This window comes from Sceloporus occidentalis, unplaced genomic scaffold (assembly GCF_023333645.1).
Source record: "Sceloporus occidentalis isolate IW3139 unplaced genomic scaffold, rSceOcc1.0.p SCAF_49, whole genome shotgun sequence".
Lineage (NCBI taxonomy): Eukaryota > Metazoa > Chordata > Lepidosauria > Squamata > Phrynosomatidae > Sceloporus > Sceloporus occidentalis.
In genome coordinates, this window is record NW_028317029.1 from 5,242,845 (window position 1) to 5,264,507 (window position 21,663).

The 21,663-nt window shown below is 38.7% G+C and overlaps 1 protein-coding gene across 1 annotated transcript in view; it reads right to left on the minus strand.

Annotated features, from left to right (window-relative positions):
* Positions 1 to 21,663, minus strand: part of LOC149288952 (calcium uptake protein 2, mitochondrial-like) — a 127,697-nt gene that overhangs the window by 48,012 nt on the left and 58,022 nt on the right. The window contains exon 2 of the mRNA XM_089491205.1: positions 14,514 to 14,661. Coding sequence (XP_089347331.1) covers positions 14,514 to 14,661 — 148 coding nt within the window. The remainder of the gene's footprint in view (positions 1 to 14,513; positions 14,662 to 21,663) is intronic.

Below are 21,663 nucleotides of genomic sequence, written 5' to 3' on the forward strand. Positions count from 1 at the left end.
CATGTTGTTTTTAAGACTTCTCAAAAACAAAAAATAGCGGGACTGCCGGGACTATGAATTCCTAGACATTTTGATCAATGTGCAGGGAAACGGTTTACACATTTGTACTGCTTTCTACGAGTTCCTATTACAGAGGCACATATAGTGCTGGAACACCATCATACATCCCGTTTGTCTGTCCTTTGGATGGACAGTCCCTCTTTAGTCCCCTAGGAGCTCAGTATGAGGCAGACACTAGGTTCTCAGTGTTCTACAACCCTAAAAGTCACAATAATCTGGGTATCAGTAAAAAAAAATTACACATAACTGTGCAAGATAATTCCTGTGTATAATAAATATTTAACACAGTTGGAAAAAAATAAAAACAAAAATATATAAACAATCGTGCTGTAATGCCTGTAATCTTTATACGTGGCATTGAAAACATATTTAATAGATATATGTTTTGTGAAAATGGCAATAGAACGTACATGGAGCCTTTTGTGGTCTGTTTGGTGATTAGTGGAAGGTGGCATTTAACCCCTTCGTGACAAAGGCTGATTTTACTTTTTGTACCCTTCGTGACAATGGCCGTTTTAACATTTCTGCGCTGCTCGTGTTTAGCTGTAATTTTCTTCTTTCCCGTTTACTGAACCCACACACATTAGATATTGGTTTTTTCAGGACAAGAAGGGCTTTCTTTAGATGACATTGTTTTGATTGTATCATATTATTTACTATTAAAAAAAGTATAAAATATGGTGAAAAATTTAGAAAAAAAATGACTGTTTCTAACTTTTAGTTGAAAAATCTTTTACTCATCTATAAAAGGTAATAAAAAAACCTGCTAAATAGATTCTACTATTTGTCCTGAGTTTAGAAATACCCAATGTTTTTATGTTTTTTTGCTTTTTTCTGCACGTTATTGAGCAATAAGTACAGGTAGCGTTTTGCTATTTCAAAGCCATTTTTTTCAAAATCTGGTAATTCTTCCCTCCATGTGCCATTTCGGGTATCTTTGAAGCCGGCCAATGCAATTTACCCCATCAAATCATATATTTTTGAAAGCTGGACAGCCCAGGGTATTCCAAATGCTGGTATTTTAACCCTTTCCATGCACCATATCTACCACCAGTCTTTGTCAAACTTTGTGGTAGTCATTTTTTGCATTTGTTTTGTCACACACATTTTACTTCAGGTATGAATTAAAAAGTTCTCGTATATGTCACTATCACAAAACACCCCAATATGTGTTCAGCAACATCTCCTGAGTACAGCGATACCTCACATGAATGATTTTGCCTGGCTGTTTGGGGGCAAAAGGGACACATTTGGGACATGCGCATTTTTCAATGTTGAACTTTGGCATTTGGGGATCCACTGCCCATGCCCTATTTGGTACATCTTTGAGCCGGGCCATTTCAGTGTGCCCAACAAAACCATATATTTTTGAAAACTAGACACCCCAGGGTATTTTAAATGCTGGTATTTTAACTCTTTGCATGCACACATTTTACCACCAACATTTTTTCAAAGTTTGCAGTAGTATTTTTGTGTGTGTATTTTTCCCCCACACACCTACTTTATGTATGAATTTACAGCTCCTGGTATATGCCGCTGTCACACGACACCCCAATATGTGTTCAGCAACATCTCCCGAGTACAGTGATACCCCACATGCATGGGTTTGTCATTTTTGGGGGGAACTAAAAGGCCACATTTGGTACGTGTGCATTTTTCTAATTGGAAATTAGATGTGTGGCCATCCTTCCCCCCCGTGTTAATTGGGACCTTGTTGAACCCGGCCAATTCAATTTACCACATCAAATCATACATTTTTTAAAAGTAGACACCCCATGGGCATTTAATATGCCAGTATTTTAACTCTTTCCATGCGAGAATTGTTAAGCTAATATGCTAATTTTAGGACTTGCTCACAAAAATATATTTTATATTATATATATATATATATATATATATATATATATATATATATATATTTTTTTTTTTTTATTATTTTTTTATTTATTTATTTTTGTGCCTATTTTTTAACATTTTTTTTCAACTTGAAGGTTCCCCTGATAGTGACATCAGTGGGAAATTATTTTTACATTTTACTGTTTTTTTACTATTTTTTTTCTAATTATTAATTTTATTTTATTTTTAATTTATTTTTTCTAATCACACTGTGATTAGAAAGCTGAGCTCCATTGACTTGCATGGTATAATGCAGTACCTATATTCAACCTGCAAGTGGAGCCAGAGTTCTCTAGAGGGTCAGGAGACCGTCTAGCGAACCTTTTCATCTTTATTATTTTTTTTCCCGGGCCGCCGCCATCTTGCTGATGGCGAAGATCACCGGCAGCTGCGGCTGTGACCGCTCTCCGGAGCGGTCACAGTCCATCCCCAGGTAAGTGTTTGGTGTCGTTGATCGCCTCCTAAACGCTTTTAAAACGGGCGTTTTTAAAACGGGCCCCGGGGAGGGGCCAGAGATGGCCCCTTTGTGCCGATAATGGCGTTGAATAGATCGCTTTCTGCACCCGTTTAATGATGTGCCGGTCCTGGCACGTCATTTGTCGTTATCGACTTGAATTTCCGTGACGTGCCCGGATCGGCAATTGTCATCAAGGGGTTAAGCTTCTTTGTCTCTACTCAACAAAAACAAATAGTTCAATGGGTCATTCTAAAGCATGTCTTGGTACATTTTGGTAGAAATTGAGCCATAAATTGACGATACCAGCCACACATCAATGACTAACCTAAGGGGAGGACAAAACCTACGACTGGAGTTGTAGGTTCCTTTGCTCATTGGAAATCTCTCAGTCCTAGGTGCGGAGGAACCAAGCAGGGACTGACTTTGGGCCAAACTTCTTTAAGTGATGTCATATTTTTTTGGAATATACTTTTCTCAATCTTCTCCTGATGGACCTCTTATGGGAAGCGACTTTAGACATTCATACAAATCCATGCGCAGATACAAACATTATCTGTTTGCGTATCACTTATCTCATGTAACAGCTTCCTGCTGTTATCAGTGTATGCAGAGGCTGCTATAATATTACCTGCTTTATCTATACAATAATCACCTAGATCAGGTAAGAGCTTAGGACCAGCACCTCTTTCACCAATTCCCTACATATCATAAACGCATTGGATCCAATTGTCATACCTCCCAATAGTCCCATTTTAAGCAAGGGAGTCTGGGTTTTCAGGCACTGAATTGGGGTGTGCATTATCCATCATCATGTTTCCATTAAAGGACATAGTTTTTTGCTTCTCATTATAATAGTGAACATAAGACATCCACCAACCATCTTTCCATAGAACATCCACTGCCAGTCCATCAGCCTTTCATCGCGTCACGGTTATCATTTTAGTTCGATAGTTCTGCAGAACCAATATAAACCAATAAATGTTATACTGCCTTCATCTGGCCCTTCCCTATTTCCTGATTTGACTAAATTATAGGTGAAACCATTGAACAAAAAGTTGGAAATAACCATTACCGCCACGTGTTTTCTAGGAATGAATTATTTATGATGGTATCCATACCGATGCATATATTAGACCATAGTATATATGCATAACCTCTGGGACAGGTGTATAAGGCTGGGCACCAAATGCCAGCCACTAGCCATAAAGCAGGGTAGGGCAGGAAGGGGTAATTGGGCATTAGGTGGAGGTCAACAGGTTGTGCAGTAAGTCCATCTAATGTCGTAGTAGTTGGTGCCTGGCACGATTCTCCAGGAATGTTTGTGTTTGGGGGGGGGGGTGTAAACGCTCTGGAGCATTTTCACTTTGTCTTTGTCCATTAAGTTGAGTCTTTTGAAGACAAATCTCAAAATCTTATCTTCAAAGCTGTTAAATTGAGTGAAGACTTGTGCAGCTCTGCTCCGGCGTAAACAAAGAGGCAGAAAGACATTACATGAGCAAGAACGTGAACTAGCAAAATGGCATGTGAGTAGAGAGATTACTCCTGTATACATCACATGCGCAACACTTAATTCTATACGTACACACAAGTCTATCACACACTTAAATAAGGTTGGTTTTTACCGTTACCAGGCAGAGTTAGGTTAGAAAGTATTTATTTTGTCTGCCACTTGTAGCTCTTCTGATGTTTGCTAGAATTGCGATCTAACTACATTCTTGAACTACAGTTCTTAGCTCTTGTCTGGCTGGGGATCATAGGAATTATAGTTTAGCAAGAGGGCTGCAGGGGTTCATAGTCTAAAAACCTTTCCACAAATTGTTTTTCAGAGAGAATGGTTGCAACGTTCTGATTTTTATTGCTTTGTTCTATTATATTTGCACACAATGATAAAATACATATTTTACACTGGCAGGCTATCACAAGTTTTGGCAGTGGGCAGTCCCGATGATGTCTGTGGGCGGTGCTGCTGACATTGGAGGAAAACCAGTGGTGTTGGAGGGGAAGTGGGCGGGGAGTGGGGCGTTTCTACGCGGTTCCCACAACGCAGGGTTTGTTGCTGAAGACCCCGAGATGTGGCGCTTCACCCAGAGTCTCCGGGCGAAACCTGGAGAGTTCCCAGGTATGCCTGTTGGGGATATCAGAGATCTCCCTTGTACCTGGCCGAGTTGCCTTATGGAGGTCTGTACCTCTAGCGCTGTGTATCATTAAGGCGCTTGGATATGACATCACATCCTGGTGCTCAGCATAGAGGATGGAGAATACAGGGGTAAGCTCTTGGGGGCAGTAGGTGTACAGCCCAGGGACAGGCTTGGGACTAGCCAAAATATACCCCAGGAATAGGCTTGTCTAGCACAGGACATTTTGTGCTGTGTAGTAACACACAGGTTAAAAGGTTTTATGTTTTGAACACACTAGAGATAATTCCAATAGACGTGATAAACCTTTGGTAGATTTATATTTTCTCTGGGGCTAGTAAAATCGTGTTGTAAAAAACAGCTAATAAACAGCCAGGAGTGCGACTCGTGGGAAATGACCGAGAAGTTGTTGGACAGGTGCAAACGTTCAACGCTTAGTACAGCGTGTCTTTAAAGAGGTTCACGTTTTAACATATCATGAGCTCATAAGTAATGCGCATGCATAGCAAACGGAAATAAAGATTTCTCAAATCCACATTCTCAGGATAAATGCGCGTTTCTTTAAGCAAATATAGGATATTTTTAAACTGCGAAAAACGTCCAAACACTGACATCATGAAGGGCAAGCTACCTATGGAAGAGATCCGTGGCTCTGTGTGGCAGGGGCAGCTGATCTATTTTCTGTCCCGACGTCCTCCATCAACTTAAAGGGACACTCCAGACATCATATGCACGTTAATGCATATAATAGATTGTAAGCTCATTTGATCAGGGCCCTCCTTACCAGTTTCTGCAAGTCAAATTGTTATGTTATATACTACTTGTTATGTCTTGTCTACCCATTGTACAGCACTATGGAATATGATGGCACTATATAAAACAATAATACTAGCTGTGTGGTTCCTAAAAAAAATAAAAAAAATTTATATTATATATATTAGGGCTGCAACAACTAATCGATAAGTGATAATCGATGAAAATCGTTGCCAACGAATTTCATTATCGATTAGTTGAATCGATTTTTATCGATTATAAAATGAGGGTTTTTTCAGAGCAAACACTCTGAAAAATACCCCTCATTATATAATCCGTTTCAGTGACTCACAGCAGCAGCTCCTACTTAGTCCCTCCCTGTAATCACTGTGACAACTGGCCCCGCCCCCTTCCTCCTCCAGAACCACATGGCTGTGACACTCATTTAACTGTAAGTATAAAATTAATACTTGGGCTGCTGAAAGTTAGGGGAGGTGGGGGTTAATTTAGGGGCAGCTATGGTTGATGGGGTCTTTAGGGTTAATTTAGAGTAGTTGTGGTTGATGGGGTATTTAGGGTTAACTTAGGGGTAGTTATGGTTAATGGGGTGTTTAGGGTTAATTTAATGATGAGGACTGAGTTAATTTAATTTACTTAAGGTGCAGTTAGAGGTAAAGGGGGGCAAACTAAGGGGAATCTAAATCCTGAGGGTAGTGAAGATTAACCCAGTACTTATTTATTAAAGTATGGTGTCAGTGTGCTGTGAACGGGTCTGTGACTCTATGAGAGGACTATGGCATATCTGGGGGGTATACGGCATATCTGGGCAGGAAGGAGTGACATATCTGGGGGTATACGGCATATAAAGCATATCTGGGGAGGGCAGTGTGGCATGTCTGGGGAGGACGGAGTGGTGTATCAGGGTGTATAAGGCATATCTGGTGGTAGAGTGGAGTGGTGTATCAGGGTGTATAAGGCATATCTGGTGGTAGAGTGGAGTGGTGTATCAGGGTGTATAAGGCGTGTCTGGGAGGACGCGGGTGGCATGGCGTGTCTGGGAGGACGTGGGTGGCGTGGCTAATAGATTATGAAAATCGTTAGTTGCAGCCCTGATATATATTATATATACACACACACACACACACACACACACAGAGAGAGAGGCTATTTGGGGGCAATAACGGCACAGGCAGAGAGTATTTGAGAGTTATGATGGCACTGATAAGCTTCTTGGGGGCAAAGGTGGCACTGCAGGACATGTTTGCCTGGTGAAGTTGGGGGGTCTGGGGCAATTTTTGTACCAGGGCCCTGTGGTTTCTAGTTACACCCCTGACTACAACATCACCTGCCTAGTACCCTCCTCCCCACGCCATTGAAGGTGACAGAAATCACTTAACTAATATTTGATGTAAGGGGGATCCTACATTGTATAGTATAAAGTTGGATAACTATTTTGCAATGTTCAGTGCCTGGTATGCAAAACATGTTTGTACCTCATACTGGATATTACTTTGAATGAACTTTACATTTTAATATTTCAGCCAAAAGCTATTGACACCGACTACATCTATGAAATCACGCAAGTAGAATTTACATGCACGCTGTGCGCTTACATTCATGACTTTTCAGTCATATATTTCGTATATATATTTTTTTTATATTAGGTTTATGGATCATATAAAATATATAAGCAAAGCAGGAGTGTTTGTGTGATACCATATGCCAATGTTGCGGCTTTAGAGAGGTTTTCATCAGGGCAAAACAAAAAAACAAAGGTGTCCACACCATCAGCTTTGTAAGATCAAGCTGGGTTGTAATGTGATAGTGGATATTTGGACCTGTGTGTGTTTTGGAACCTAGGACGGAGTTATTTTTTTTTTTCTTGATGATGTCAAATACTAAAAGCTTTTCTCCGTATTACTTTTGTGTTTTTCTAAACATGGCATAAATGTATAACCTAAAACAATAATACATTACTTTTTCACTCTAATTATTAACGTCGGTCTACTGTTTTATTTACAGACTGGTGTTATATATGTTCTATCATCGATAAGCTGTCAAAATATAAATCCCAAAGTGCACAGATGGGATCTTATCAGTCTTCGACTTTATCATGTGGTATATTTATGTGCTGGCTTATGATTACCTTTTAGAGCCCTAGGTGCTATTTGATATCTATGTGCCTCAAACAGGCCAAGAATTACTAATACTGAAAAAACAGAGAGGGTTGTAGATAAATGGAACAGCCTCCCATTAGATTTAAAACTGCATGGGATAGGAATAAAGCTTTCCTGAAGGTAAGACGAGACCGAGGACGGATTAAGGTCCGAGTCTTTACAGCAAGAACAAGACAAAGGGTCTTGACAAACGAACATGTCTTCAAAACTGAAAAAAAATCTGCCACCAAATTCTATGTTTCTATATTTGATTCTAGTCTTTGGAATGATATATCAAACAAGAAAAAGGTATAGTGTTTTGCCAAAGGTGAAGAAAGGTAATGTTTTACGAGCATGGAATCAAGACCAGAGATCTGTGAGGGGCCAAACACAAGTCTCCCTTCCCTTTCACTAAACAGCGGCGAAAGAGCCCCTCACACCCCCTTCCACCTTCTATGTACATGCTATTAAATCAAATGTATCTTGGGAATTTCCCTCAATGGCTTTTTAAATTATTTGCTGTTAATACTGACAAATGGAGACTATGAAGCCTTCAAGCTCATTATCAGCTCACACAGTCCGATCAATAGTATAATAAATATTTTTCTAGGTAATGGCATTAGTAGTAAATAACTTTGAATGGTGTGATTCAGTTAACCATAAGATCTTTAAATTTCTGTGTTGCGAGCCCAGTCATAAACTATGTGTGAGGAGACAGGGCATTGTATTCTGTCCCAAGTTCAAGGCCAGTGTAAGCCACGGGGCTATTGTGTCGTACGAGCACCAGAGGCACAGACTTTCTTGTCCTAAATCCATTAAAAGCGGAGGTTTTGACTAATCCAGACATACGTTCTTATCTTTAGAAGCAGAACAATGTTCGTCCCTGATTGTATAATACTCCAGAGGAGTGATGAGGAATGTATTTCTCTAAACAATTTTGATGGCTCCATCACAGGTCTGAACACTTGACTGCCTGCCAGCTTAAACAATGGCCTTAAATAAAAGCCAGACTGATTTAGGCATTGTTTAGCACATCATTGTGGTAATGGTCTTGATATCAATTTGACCTGTCTTAAAGAAGAGGATAAAACCATAATTTAATCCAGCATCTATCGTTAGTGTCTAGTATTTTTACATAAAGTTCAGTTTCAAAATTTGCTTAGGTTTCCCTTTTCCAATTCTTACATCGCATCTGGCCCCACCAGACAGCACAGGCAGGGCATTGTATGCATTTTAATTTCTTGATCATTCAGTGACATGTAACTTCAGTCTGTATATGAACCACTAGTGTTAAAGTCTGGGGTGGTCGGGATGCTCACACTAAAGAGAAATGCTTAGTTATGGGTATATGCATGAATGTATGGAATCAATTATGTTGTGTTGGTGATCACATTGGCAACCAATATGGTGGTGTATGTTTTAGACTTTTGCATGAACAGTTGTAGTAGCCTAAGTCCTAGACAAATGCATCATCTCTAAGGTTGCTACCTTTTACCAAATCCTTTCAGAAATAAGCCTGGCTCCTGGGGTGTGCTTTTATAATTTAGAACAAAAATGTTTGTTTCATTTTGCTCAATAGAGAAAAAGACAGAAAATATAGAGAGATCTAAAATAAAAGAGAAAATAAAGCAGATAAAAGAGAAAGATGATGAAAGTGACAAGAGATAACAGACTGAAAGGAAATGACAAAGACAAAGAAAACAAGAGGAAAGGAGAAAAGGGGAGAAAAGAGTAAAACAAAGGAAAGGAAAAGTATGAGAGGAAAGAAAATCCCAGACACGTTAACATAACAAAACCCCCAGACACACACCCCACTTGCCCTATGTAAAGCCGCAGCTTGTTTTCAATACAGCTGGCACACCGTGCGAGCTGCTGTGCTACTACCACGGGGACTGGCGAGTCTGGACCAATATTGTCCAAGTCACACCAGGACGGGTGGCAACACTAATGGCTCCCCTTGCTAAGCTGTTCAAGGTGCTCAGGAACAGAATTGCACTTCCAACAACTATAGCCAGGGACGTCATCCCATGGGACAAACAAAATACGTTACAATATGGGCACACCTGTGCCTTTTCAAATGATTCTACCCCCCCAAAAAACTGACATTACTTACAAATGTAAGTTTGTACTCATCTCCAAACCAGAAAACTATTAAGTGTGGATTTTGGACTTTTTTCCACAATACAGTCAACTTCTACCAGTGTACATTCCCAAGGCCAGTTAACCTACAGCATAATCCAGTTGGCCATCATAACCTTCTATATATTCAGCTTAGGGCAGTCACTTCTTTTGGGTTATTTTGTTCATTCCTGTTGGCTCCCACGGCTCCTGTCTCATCCTGTGACTAGACGTATAGGCATATACAGGCTATTAGTAATTCCATGGACCTGCCCAACATGATGTTACATTGTACTTTTCTATTATAATATTCCAGATAATACTGTATGTTACCTCTATTGGACATTTTTTTTGTTCCCATCTTTTCTCCCAGCTACTTAACCCTGCTTTTACCCTCTTGATTCCTTTTTTACACCTTTATTGTCTGCATTACTTATCTATAAAGCCATAACACACTTATTGCAAGGGTGATTTACTATATTTGTATTCGTGTAAAAGTAAAGAAATTAACTGTTGGCGCAAATACTAATTTTAGTAAGAACTGCTGTATGAGGACATATTGTGTAATGGTGACAAGTCATTTTTAACACATAATCTAGTTATATGCACCTCCTTATTTATAAAAAAAAAATATGGGGGTTATTTCATAATGACTATTGTGCAGTACGGAAAGGTTAAAAGGCAGGTCAACAAAGGGAGGGACTGAAGCAAAACACAAAAGCTGAAAATACATCTCCTCAGGGACTCCAGGCAAAGACCTAAGGGCAGTCCCCAACCTGCCAACATCAAAACGTACCAGGATTCGGAATAGAAAGAAAGATCTAAGGAATTAATTGAACAAACAGGGGAATTCACTGGATATTGGGAACACGGGAAATATAAGCTACTACTTGTAAAATAAAACAGACATATCTATGTAAAACAGAAGATACACAGTCTTTTTATTAAACAAGTCAATCAACCATGTATACATGTGCTACTTTAGTATTGCCAGAATCCCAGATAGAGACACGGTGGCATCAAGTTGCAGGGAAACACAACCTTAGTAGCCACACATGCCACACCCAACGCGAGTAGGCCAGAGACACACTACAGAAGCATAAACCAGAGGCGTTGCCCGATGGTCCAGATTCAGGTAAAGAGAATTGGTAGTTAGGTAAATAGGGAAGCAACCATCAGCCAAGCAGACCACAAAGCAGGTTTAACAAGCAAAGTATCACTGAGCAGAAAATACAGACTAGGGAACGGTTTAAATAGCCTAGTTAACAGGTGACAGGTGTAGGTTATCGGTGGCTGCGGGTACTAAGTGCTGTCAGCAATAGAGGGGAGGCGGCAGGTAACTGCGGTAAAGTGGATGAGCAGCATGCCCTTACGAAAAAATTACTGCAGTTTTTTGGACATGAAAAAACTGCAATACTGCACTTTTACTGCACATTTACTTCAGTTTTACTGCATTTGTACTTCACTGTACTGCAGTTTTACTGCAGTTATTTTTGTACGGAAGTACAAATGCAATAAAGCTGCAGTACATTGAAGTACAACTGCAGGTTTGCAATATAAAAAAAAAAGTGCTGTAAATGTGCAGTAATACTGCAGTAAATGTGCAGTAATACTGCAGTAAAAGTGCAGTACTGCAGTAAAAGTGCAGTATTGCAGTTTTTTCATGTCCAAAAAACTGCAGTATTACTTCAGAAAAACTGCAGTAATTTTTCGTAAAGGTGGTTTGACAAGTGGCACGCAGAACTGTAGTTTTAAAGGTCCCGTGTTCAACTCCTATGCCAGGCAAAATCTCGAAGATGTCTGCAGGCCTGGGACACGTGCTGGAGCATAAACCTGACAGGTTCATTGCCTCCTTCATCCGGCAAGGGAGGAGGGAAAAAGTTATATTACATTTTTTTTTATTTTTTTTTAACGTTGTCTCATGTAAGCATCCATGGTATGTTTTTACTTCTTTTGTCTGCCTGAAGTAATACATGGATTGCAGGTCATACAGTTTGATAATGTTCATATGGCTACCTTGTTTACATTAATACAAGACATCACGGACCAATTAAAATTTGAATCTGAAATAACGAGCAGACCCACTAGATGGGCCCACTTCTTACTTAAGGGGGCAGTTCACTGTATGTTACAGCCTTACTTAAGAAAGGAAAAATAAAATGGACAGAAGTAGAAGCTCTGCAGTAGCAGCGGCCCTTCTTCACTGTGGTCTGACCTTTCTTGCCGCTGATTGGCTGTTTGAAGTGCGAGTTTATTTCTACGGATATGCACAGGGGGCCTGAAAAGAAGTGTTCGCCGAGCCAGAGCTGGGGGGTGACTGAAGATAAGTATATAATGTGCATGGAATATGTTTGGCAGATTTAAGGTGGGAAAAGGAGTAAATATGTATGAGGAAATTCTTCAGAATCTCGTGACATATTTACAAGGAAAACAACTTCGGATGGACAACTCTGTGTCGCCACATTAACCAATGACCCTATACCCCCGTTATGGGTTAGTAAGTGTACAACGCATAGACAGAATTGCCTGCATTCAAACAATTAAAGGGTCTATGCAGCCATCATATGTATTAATGAGTATATGATGGCTGGATTGTCCCTTTAAGACTAACTGGTCTGTAGTTGCTATTTAATCTTCATTAAAGATTTAGTGAAGTTCATTACAGCATAAACAAGCAAATTACATGGAACCATCAGGATATTCATTAGATGGCACCAGTTTTGCCATCCTTTCCCTTGAATCTCAGTGCCTTTGAAGTAAAACGGTGCCTAAACAAATACAAAGCACCAGCTCCAGGGAGTTTTGATAAAAGCTGTCATGGTGACTATCATGCACTTAATGAAGAAAAGTGAATAAAAGATCATGTCCGGCTATTTAATCTGGAACACCACAAGTATTAGATGCGGTACAGTCTAACCTATGGTTCAAAACACCATGAACTGTTCCGAGTGGAAGCTGTTCCACTTACTCTCTTTAATTGGAAGTAATTTTGGAACATTCCTAGCACTGTTGAATGCCTAAATATTCTCCAGAAATATGTACGTATGTATGTATATATTTTTTTTATTTTATTTTTACGTCGCCTTAATTTAATTAAAAAGCAAACTTTTTTTTTTACCATAGAAAAAAGTTTCATAAAAGTTTCTGTATTGATGCAATCAATCCTTCGATGGTAAGAATACAACAGCAGCTCTTCTAAGTTTTATTTGCTTGATCATGCTGTTCTGCTTTAAATATTAGTTGCACTTTCTAGCATATTAAGCACATAAAGAAAAGAGCTTCCTAAAGGTTTCTGTATTGATGCAATTACATATTTTGCTTTTTTTTTTATAGAGAAAGTTATGCTTTCCATTTATCATAAATCATATTTTCATTGTTTTTTATGTACTAATGCTGTGAACAATATGTCAAGAACAATGCATGCTAAATTCAAGTAAATCAAATGTACAAGGAATGTGTTTAAGGAAATGCCTTCCTTTAAGGCCAAGAATTTTACTTTATTAAACAATTACAGAACAAACAACTACAGGAATTTTATGTTTATACAAATAATGAGAATAACATTTTCCCCCAAAGATTAGACATAATCAGACCGAGCAGGAGAATGAGCTTCTACATTATTAATCCACTTTTTTAATTTAATCAGTAAATGAAATATTTTATCAGCGTGAGAGGCCTTTAACCATGACTCAACATCACCATAAAAACATTTCAAATATTTGAACAGTCATGATCAATGACAAGAAATAACAGGAAAATGGATTCACATGCCACACGTTTAAATGACAATACAAGCTATATAAAAATGTAGCAGATAACAGAACAAAAACTGTTTAAATAGCTCCAAACACACAGCTATAAAGCTAAATACAAAGACAGAGACCAGCCTACTCTAGCTAACACAGCAATTATTATTTAAACTCATAACCTGGGAAAACCCAATAAATCAAATATCTTTTATCTGTACAGATAAATCAAGATCTATATATATATTATATATAAACCTAAACATTAAGGCTGTGCATAGTAAAACTCCTTGGTAACAAAACTGTTATATGTTTGATACCCTTCATGACAACGGCTGTTTCAACATGTCTGCAGTGTTGGTGTTTAGCTGTAATTATCATCCCTCATTTAATGTACCAACACAAATTATGATTTTTTTTCCCCTTTAAATAACACTTTTTGATCATCTAATTTAATGTTAAAAAAAAAAATGAAAAACTGAACAAAAAAAAAACAAAAAACAACTTTACCCATCTACAAAAGCTAACGAAAAAAACCTGCTAAATAGATTCTAATATTTGTCCCGAATTTAATAGTTACATAGGTCTTTTTTCAACCTTATGAACTAAGTCTATCAAGTTCAACCCTTCTCCTTACCTTCCTATCCTTGATCCAAAAGGCGGCAAAAAAAACCCTAATTAAGCTACTTCAAATTCTGCCATCAGGGGGAAAAAAACTTCTTCTTGACTCCAAGAGGCAATCTGATTTCTCCTTGGATCAAGAAGCTCTAAAATATTATTGTTATTCTATTTATCTAAAAAAATACCTTTTGAAGGTATCTAATGTATTTCATAACACCACCTCCCTTGGAAGTGAATTCCATACCTTTATTGTCCTCACTGTAAAAGAGCTCATGCTGCGCTGGGGTTGGCTTATGCCCATCTAGATTACTTTTTTTTTTTTTAAATTAGGATTGTTTGTAGACAGATTTCAAAATATAAAAAAATAATAATCACAAGAAAATATTACGTGAAAGAAGTAGGCTGTGGCAGATGCCTTCATGTTTTCCCCGATACGTATGTAAACGATGCTACATTAATAAGTTGAAATTTCTTTTACCATTTAAACGGCAAATTAAAATGACACGCAGCTCTATTAAAACATTTTCCAATTTTCACCGCACTCTACGTAATTTGCCTTAATGTGACTTACGTTCCACCTGCTCAAACATGACGGAGAAGAGAAAATCTCTCGGGGTCATAAAATGCTCGCCCTCGTACTCCAGTGAGGCAAACTGCATAAACCTTTGCTTTCGGAGAGACCGCTTTTCCACGGTGTCATCAATAAGATTTTCATTCTGTAACAAAAAAAAAGGGGGAAAGCATATTTAAAGGAAGATATACACACACACAAAAGAAATGAATATCAGATTAATGTGTGCAGTATCGCAAAACGACATCAAACAAAGGGTCAGGTCTACAGAATTGAAAACAGAACCGTAAAAATGATGATCTGCGTAAAAGCTCCAGACAACTTAAAACGAGAATAAATATTCCAAGTGTCAGACAAATCACTAGCAGAAGAAACACACTACTGTTAAAATACTGGCAAGAGGTAAAAGAGTAACGGATCAGCCTGTCAAAGAAATTCTAAACCCACTGCTTCATGACGCGTTCACTGCTCTTCTGTTTCAGCCTGGAAAAGCTATGGGGTTATGTATAAAAAAAGTGTTATAACCATAGCAACCAGTGAAATGGTCCAATCACAAGGAATATTAGTTGTTGCGGTGGCGAGACCCCTTTTTCACATTTCACCTGTTACATGCTTATATGGAGAGAGGCGAGAGGGAGAGAGGGAAAGAGAGGGACAGAGGGAGAGAGAGGAAGAGAGGGACGGAGGGAGAGAGAGGAAGAGAGGGAGGGAGGGAGAGAGAGCGAGAGAGAGGGGGAGAGAGAGAGAGAGAGGGGGAGAGAGAGAGAGAGGGGGAGAGAGAGAGAGGGGGAGAGAGAGAGAGAGGGGGAGAGAGAGAGAGAGAGAGGGGGAGAGAGAGAGAGAGAGAGGGGGAGAGAGAGAGAAGGGAGAGAAATAAGGTGCTGCACAAAATTTACAAAAAGCACCACAATGTGTGTGAAAATTAAATACTTAAATTTATCAAAGTGGACTCCTAAGTAGGTTCCTCTGCTAGAAAGCCCATGGAGCCCCTTCTGGGGAAGGGAATGGTGCTTCTTATATATCTCATCAATCTAAACCTCTGCACCTGGGCGCTCTACAGCTATATTGTTACGGAGAAGCCGAGTGCAGGATTGATATATTGACATCTCGCCGAGGTCACTCTGATGCACCCCTGTTGATCTGCTTTCTGGATTTGCATTGGATCAGTGGACTTTCAATATGGAAGATTTTGCCCTAGTGGTATTTTTTATTAAATGTGTGGAGATTTTACATAGGTGAATAATATTTTGTGGACCATCTCAGATCTTCTCAGTACAGATGCTATCAAAGATTTATGTCTTTCGGGAAAAAAAGGCGAGGTGGATTTAGATCTCCATGGCCTGTTCATATCAGATAATTATGCTGCAAAATGATTTAGCATTAAGAATGTTTCAACTATTGTCAGAAGAAATCCTGAGGAGTTCTGCAACTAATGTATTGTGCCACTGAAAAAATGCTTTCTGGACTTAATGATTCTCTTTATAGGAGAAGTAAATCGCGTCTAGATACAAGTATAGAAGAAACTCATGCTACCACCACCAGAATTAATGACTAAATTACAGTCTCAAAATATAAAAATGAACGGTTAAGGTTTAAACACCAGAAATTAAAGCCACACAAGCTTTTATAGGACAAAGTCAAGGGCATGCACAAGGAGTATAAACGAGGACCAAAAAGGAGATGACACATGGATAAAGGGCCAGGCTCCCCTGCTCCAAGAGGAAAGCCGCTGATTGGAATCAATCAATCTGATTGGAACCTCACTGCTTCTGGCCTATCCTTTGTTCCTACAAAGTTTCTGAATACATACAAGTTCAGATGTTGACCAATATAATCTCAGTAGGAGCTTACATTTAAAAGTTATTTGCACACAAATCAGGAGATACATTACATTTTCTTCTCTCAAACTAAAAAGCCCCACCAAACGTAAGGGTCAGTATTTCCTTTACCATATATATACACATTTTTTTTGACATATTACACTATTTTATTGTTTTCTTCCTTTCTGCTGGAAATATCACTTGGATCCCTTTGAATCAGATTCTGTTGGTATTATTTATATATATTTAATTTTTTTTGGTCTATATACCATCATTCTCCACCATGCAGGTTCACAAGTGGTCTGTACAGTTACCATTAACCCTCATTTCCAACATTTTCACATTTGCAAAAAGGTTTTTTTATCTTCTTCTTATGAGAGCTGGCACCCTCCATGGGGAGGCTATGCCCTCCCCCCCAAACAGCCACAGCTATATTTATGAAACATATATTTTGCAGAAGTATGGCGGCAACATCCTCAGATCGCGACTTGTATATATATTGTGATGCTCCACACCCAGTTCCTATTACCTCATCATAATGATAACCACAGTAAGTATTATTCATTATGTGATATGGGTTAATGCATATTAAAACACTTTGTAGGAAAGAGGCAATTGGGGACCTCTCAGCTCTCATATGGATTAAAGTGCTTATGATGGCTGGAGTGTCCTTTCAATTGTGATTATAAAGTTGGAAATAATAAAAGTAAATGCAATGCCAAAAAAGTAAAATTTCAACAAACAAGGACGAAAATTGCAGTGGGGCAATAGCCGCTAGAGGTTACGTTCTGTCTATATACACATTACGTATACTGAATGTTTTAATGCAACGGTTTGGGTGGACAGGGGCAGTCGGCCCAAAAGCTGTCACTGTGATCCATTTACAAATTTCCAGTAATAACGTTTATTTCATGCAGGTTGGTAGGTTGATGTTACCATTACACATCCACTCATGCATGCATTATTTTTGCACTCACAGGGAAAAGGAGGCAGAGGAAATATAGTGGGATGGGGCCAAAAATACTTAGATTGGCAAGCGTATTAATAATAAAGTTAATTAAAACAAACAAGATTGTGTTTACATTGCTTGCATGCTACCTCCAAATGAAGTACCACAATTAAACATGTTGAGATAATATTTTCTTAAGGAGACAGCACTGCCCAGTGACAAAAATTTATACATAAAAGCAGAGCTGGAGCATTTTTGTGTAGTGAAAAAGATAAAAAGTATAAAAATCTGAATATTTGTGATCTAAAATCCTATGCAGGCACAAATTAAAATTAAAAAAAAAGAATTTTTTTTTTAATAATACACCAACACAAATGCAGTGGTTGTTAGTATGTGCATAGCTCATATTACATAAATTCACCAGCTATAATTCTCCTCATTGAATATTTGGTTGCTCAACCCGTGAGATTCATTAAAATAATTTGTCACATAACTCCAAATCCTCCTAAGCCTGCAGCTCAATGCATCTCAGTGTCTTTCAGGATTGTCTGATACATAAGTAAGCGGGAAGGATGAGAACAGGTCAGCAAGAAAGAGCTACGTGATGAAAGAGCCTTCAGAGAGTAATTACAGATTTCCGGTATAGGACGAGAGTCCTGTAACTCAACAAGGAAATCAGCAATTCCGTGGCTGGTAAATCGCAATCGTAGGTCATGCATGACTGCAAACAGTCCTGCTGTTTTAGCTTATTGTACAAAGTGGAACAATAAATAAATAAGTATAACCTGCAAACAATGTAAGTACAATATTTGGCCATAGTAGAGCGCTTAAAGGTTTGCCCAAAGACGTGGTGCATGTCATGGAAGGGTATCAAGGGAAACGCACAGTGTGATATATTGTGCCGGAGCTTAAACTTGTGAAATCGTGCGATTGTCACAATTGTAGAACCAATCCAGGTCAAAAAGAACGCAATGACATCAAATCAGCTGGAATTGCAAGCTATGCATGAAACCCGGCATGGCTAGCACTGCAGAGTTTTGCAGACGGTGGGCTCCCTAAGCCAGAGACATGCTGCTCAACTCCCTATTGACCAGGACAGTCCTAAAGCACTCTTTCTTGCACAAAACCTACTGGTTGTATCTTAGGTTGCATATGGTTTATATACATGGCACACAGGCGTGAATGTTCTCAGACCTTTAACACTTAAAAACAATGTGGACAAAAAAATAAAATAATCCGACCCAATGAGAGGACTTTTTGGCCGAGCGCATCTCCAGCAGGACATTTAGCTAGGATGTAGAGAAAGGGGCAAAGGCAAATGCAATGTTTTTACACCACCAACCTTGCCTTTATAAATATACCCTGATGCATAGGATCCATAATAACAGCTTCCAACAGATCTGTACACATAATGGTGTATCCCATAAGGGTTTCTCTGCAGCCAGTAAAGATTGCATCCTACAGCTAATGCTAAATGAGAAACAGATGCAGAAACGCACAAGGATTTTCCTTTAAGGTGTCTAAACTCACATCCAGACACTACAACGCAGCCAGTGCATGCTTTAAAGACACTCCTCACTCTGGAACAGGTGGATCAAATCAGGAAATGATCCATTAATGTGTATTTATTATTATTTTTGACAATACCAGAAAGCCTTAAACTCTTCAATTAACTGTGAAAAATATTACCTCTTGGGTAACAGAAGGATGAGTAACCATTGGGGACTCATTTAAAACCAGTATATAAAGGCATACTTACATTTTATCACCAATATAGTGTGGGTGTGTGTATATATTTACAAAAAAAGCACTCTAATTGATTTTTTTATAATGAACTACACGGTAATCTCAGGTGTTACCAATACCAATAAAAAATATTGCAGTATCTTTTTCATTTGAGTGAGGTAGTCCGAGGTTCAGGGGGAATCTAGTGGAACGGCAGCTGTAAATTTCTACCTAATCCACATTTAAATCAACGGACTAAGGTCCACAGGACAGAGTATATAAGGTCTACCAGTCAAACGATCTGCATCCTAAATCAAGTTGTCATCCACGGATGTGGAGAGGCAGGAAAAATCCCATTATCAAGAAGCTTATCAATAGGAACATCTGCTAATAGTTTAGCCACGATGACAGACGGGATATTTCAAAGTCTATTGAAGTCCATGAAAGATAAAGGGTAAAAGTCTGAACTCCAGAATATATATTGGAAATGTATAATTTTGATTCTGAGATTATTGCTACATCTATTTTCATTCAAAGTAAGCCTGTCAACAATAAAGGAGCGCAAGGCAACTAAAACCTGGACAAATCCTCTCTGCTATTAAAAATGTAAATCTGGTTACCTATAAGGATGTGCATACGGAAGGACCCCTCCTAGGTAGCCACTACTGGTTGGTGGTCCTAACCTTTGTAAAAATATCCTATACTTGAAGACAACAATGAATTAGAATTTTTTTATTACATAATATATGTTTGAAGTATTGTTAACAAGATCACATTATATTAGTCGGATCTGGGTTCTTCTGGTCCTCCGAAATCTGTATCCTGTACAGCAATGTTGGAACAATATTGGAACATAGATTAGGTTAAATTACTTAAGAGTAATAAACTCAATAAGCGTTCAGCTTTAGATGTCCACAATAGTAATTATTTGGTTAAAAGGTAAACCTTACATACGCTGCCATGATTGCACAATCTGGGCACAAGACTAGATTCCTTTCATTTAAATGCAAAGCGATTTCCTAGTCATCTAGATGTTCCTAGGCTAAGCAGACTCTTGTTCTGGTGAGATAGGTCTTTCCATCTAAGCCCTAAACATGAGGTGGGCTAAGGTGAGCAACTGGCACATCTGCCTCACCTACGTATGAAAGGAAAATTCAACTAAACAGTGCAAAGCTTCAATAAAGAGAGGTCCTATTTTTGACCCACAGTGACCTTTCCACCGCATATACAGGACCCACTGAATCATTATTGCCACTCTGTTACTTGTCACGAACTGCCTTTCTGAAACTACCCACTATCCCTAACATATCCCCCTAAACCTAGCTTAGTGTATTGTCTACTATTGCCAAAAGGATAGATTTTGGGGAGATTTCAGTGTCGGGCTCTCTTTCACATGTTCTCTACAGTTTCCATCTGGGAGGTTACGCACATCCTTCAACCATAATTGTGAAGGGTTTGCAGACCTCAGATTCCAGGAAATGCTAAGCAGCACTTAAATTATTAAATTATGGCGCAGACCATGATTTGCTTCAATAATTCAGACGAAAAACCATGTATTCCCACCTTCTTAAAATGAGCGTACTGAAGGCAGGTAAACAGGTAAGGGTTTGGGACATGGTGGGTACTGCCGATCTAGCAGACAAGTTACAATGAGATGATGAATCAACAAGTGTTTAAAATAGAATTTCCCTGAAATAGATTCAGCATTCACTGAATAGACCAGGTTAATTTGGAACAAAGGTGCCTGTTTAACAATAGCACCATTATGGAAGAAAAGTACAGATAAGTCCTTAATTAAAAGAGGTATAGAACCGAACATGATTTTCGCTCACCCGCCCCTCAATCCCTCAGCCAAAGGCAAAACAGGTGTAAAATAACATTACCTCAGAAATTGTATAGGTTTGCTCATTATGCGTTTTTATAAATCCCGGATTTATGTAAACAGTCTTTTGAGAGCTTGAAAGGAAATTCTACTCTGTTAAACGGTGGATTTTGCGATGACACCTAGTCATTGTATTAAACTAAATACACTTAGGAAAGAACACAAATTAGAGAAAATAGTCTGGATTGGGTGGTGCAAATGCATATGGCAGACAGGGAGAGCGAGACAAGTCTTGGGAATTAGCGAAATTTCCAGGTGCAACCAATGAGAAGTAGGCTTTTTACCCATCCGCTACACCAATTGGCAGGCACAGTTGAAATTAGGACACTGACTGAAAAAAACCTCTTATTTTAGATGAAACATGTTGACACTTAGCATTTTTAACTAATGCATTAAAGCTACATATAATTTGTGCTTGTTGTTTGAATTGTTTGATTATGTAATCAACTTCTCACCCCAAATTTCCCTCCTCGGCTACCTTACATAGACCGTCCGAACCAATCAACAAGAGTCAGCAACCTAACAGGAGGGGAGAAGTAGAAAATAAGAAGGGGATAATAAGAATGCAGATCTTGAGAAGTTATGGAATGTTTTTCCATGGTATACATATAATTGTGTTTTTAATATATATTTATAATCTTTCAGTAATATGTATGGATTTGTCAATTGCCATGATATTCGGCACTAACTGTTCTAAGCAAACAGGATATAACAAAACGCATCATTTCACAATTTGGACTTACAGAAACAAAAAGTTGAGGGCCCTGCTCAAGT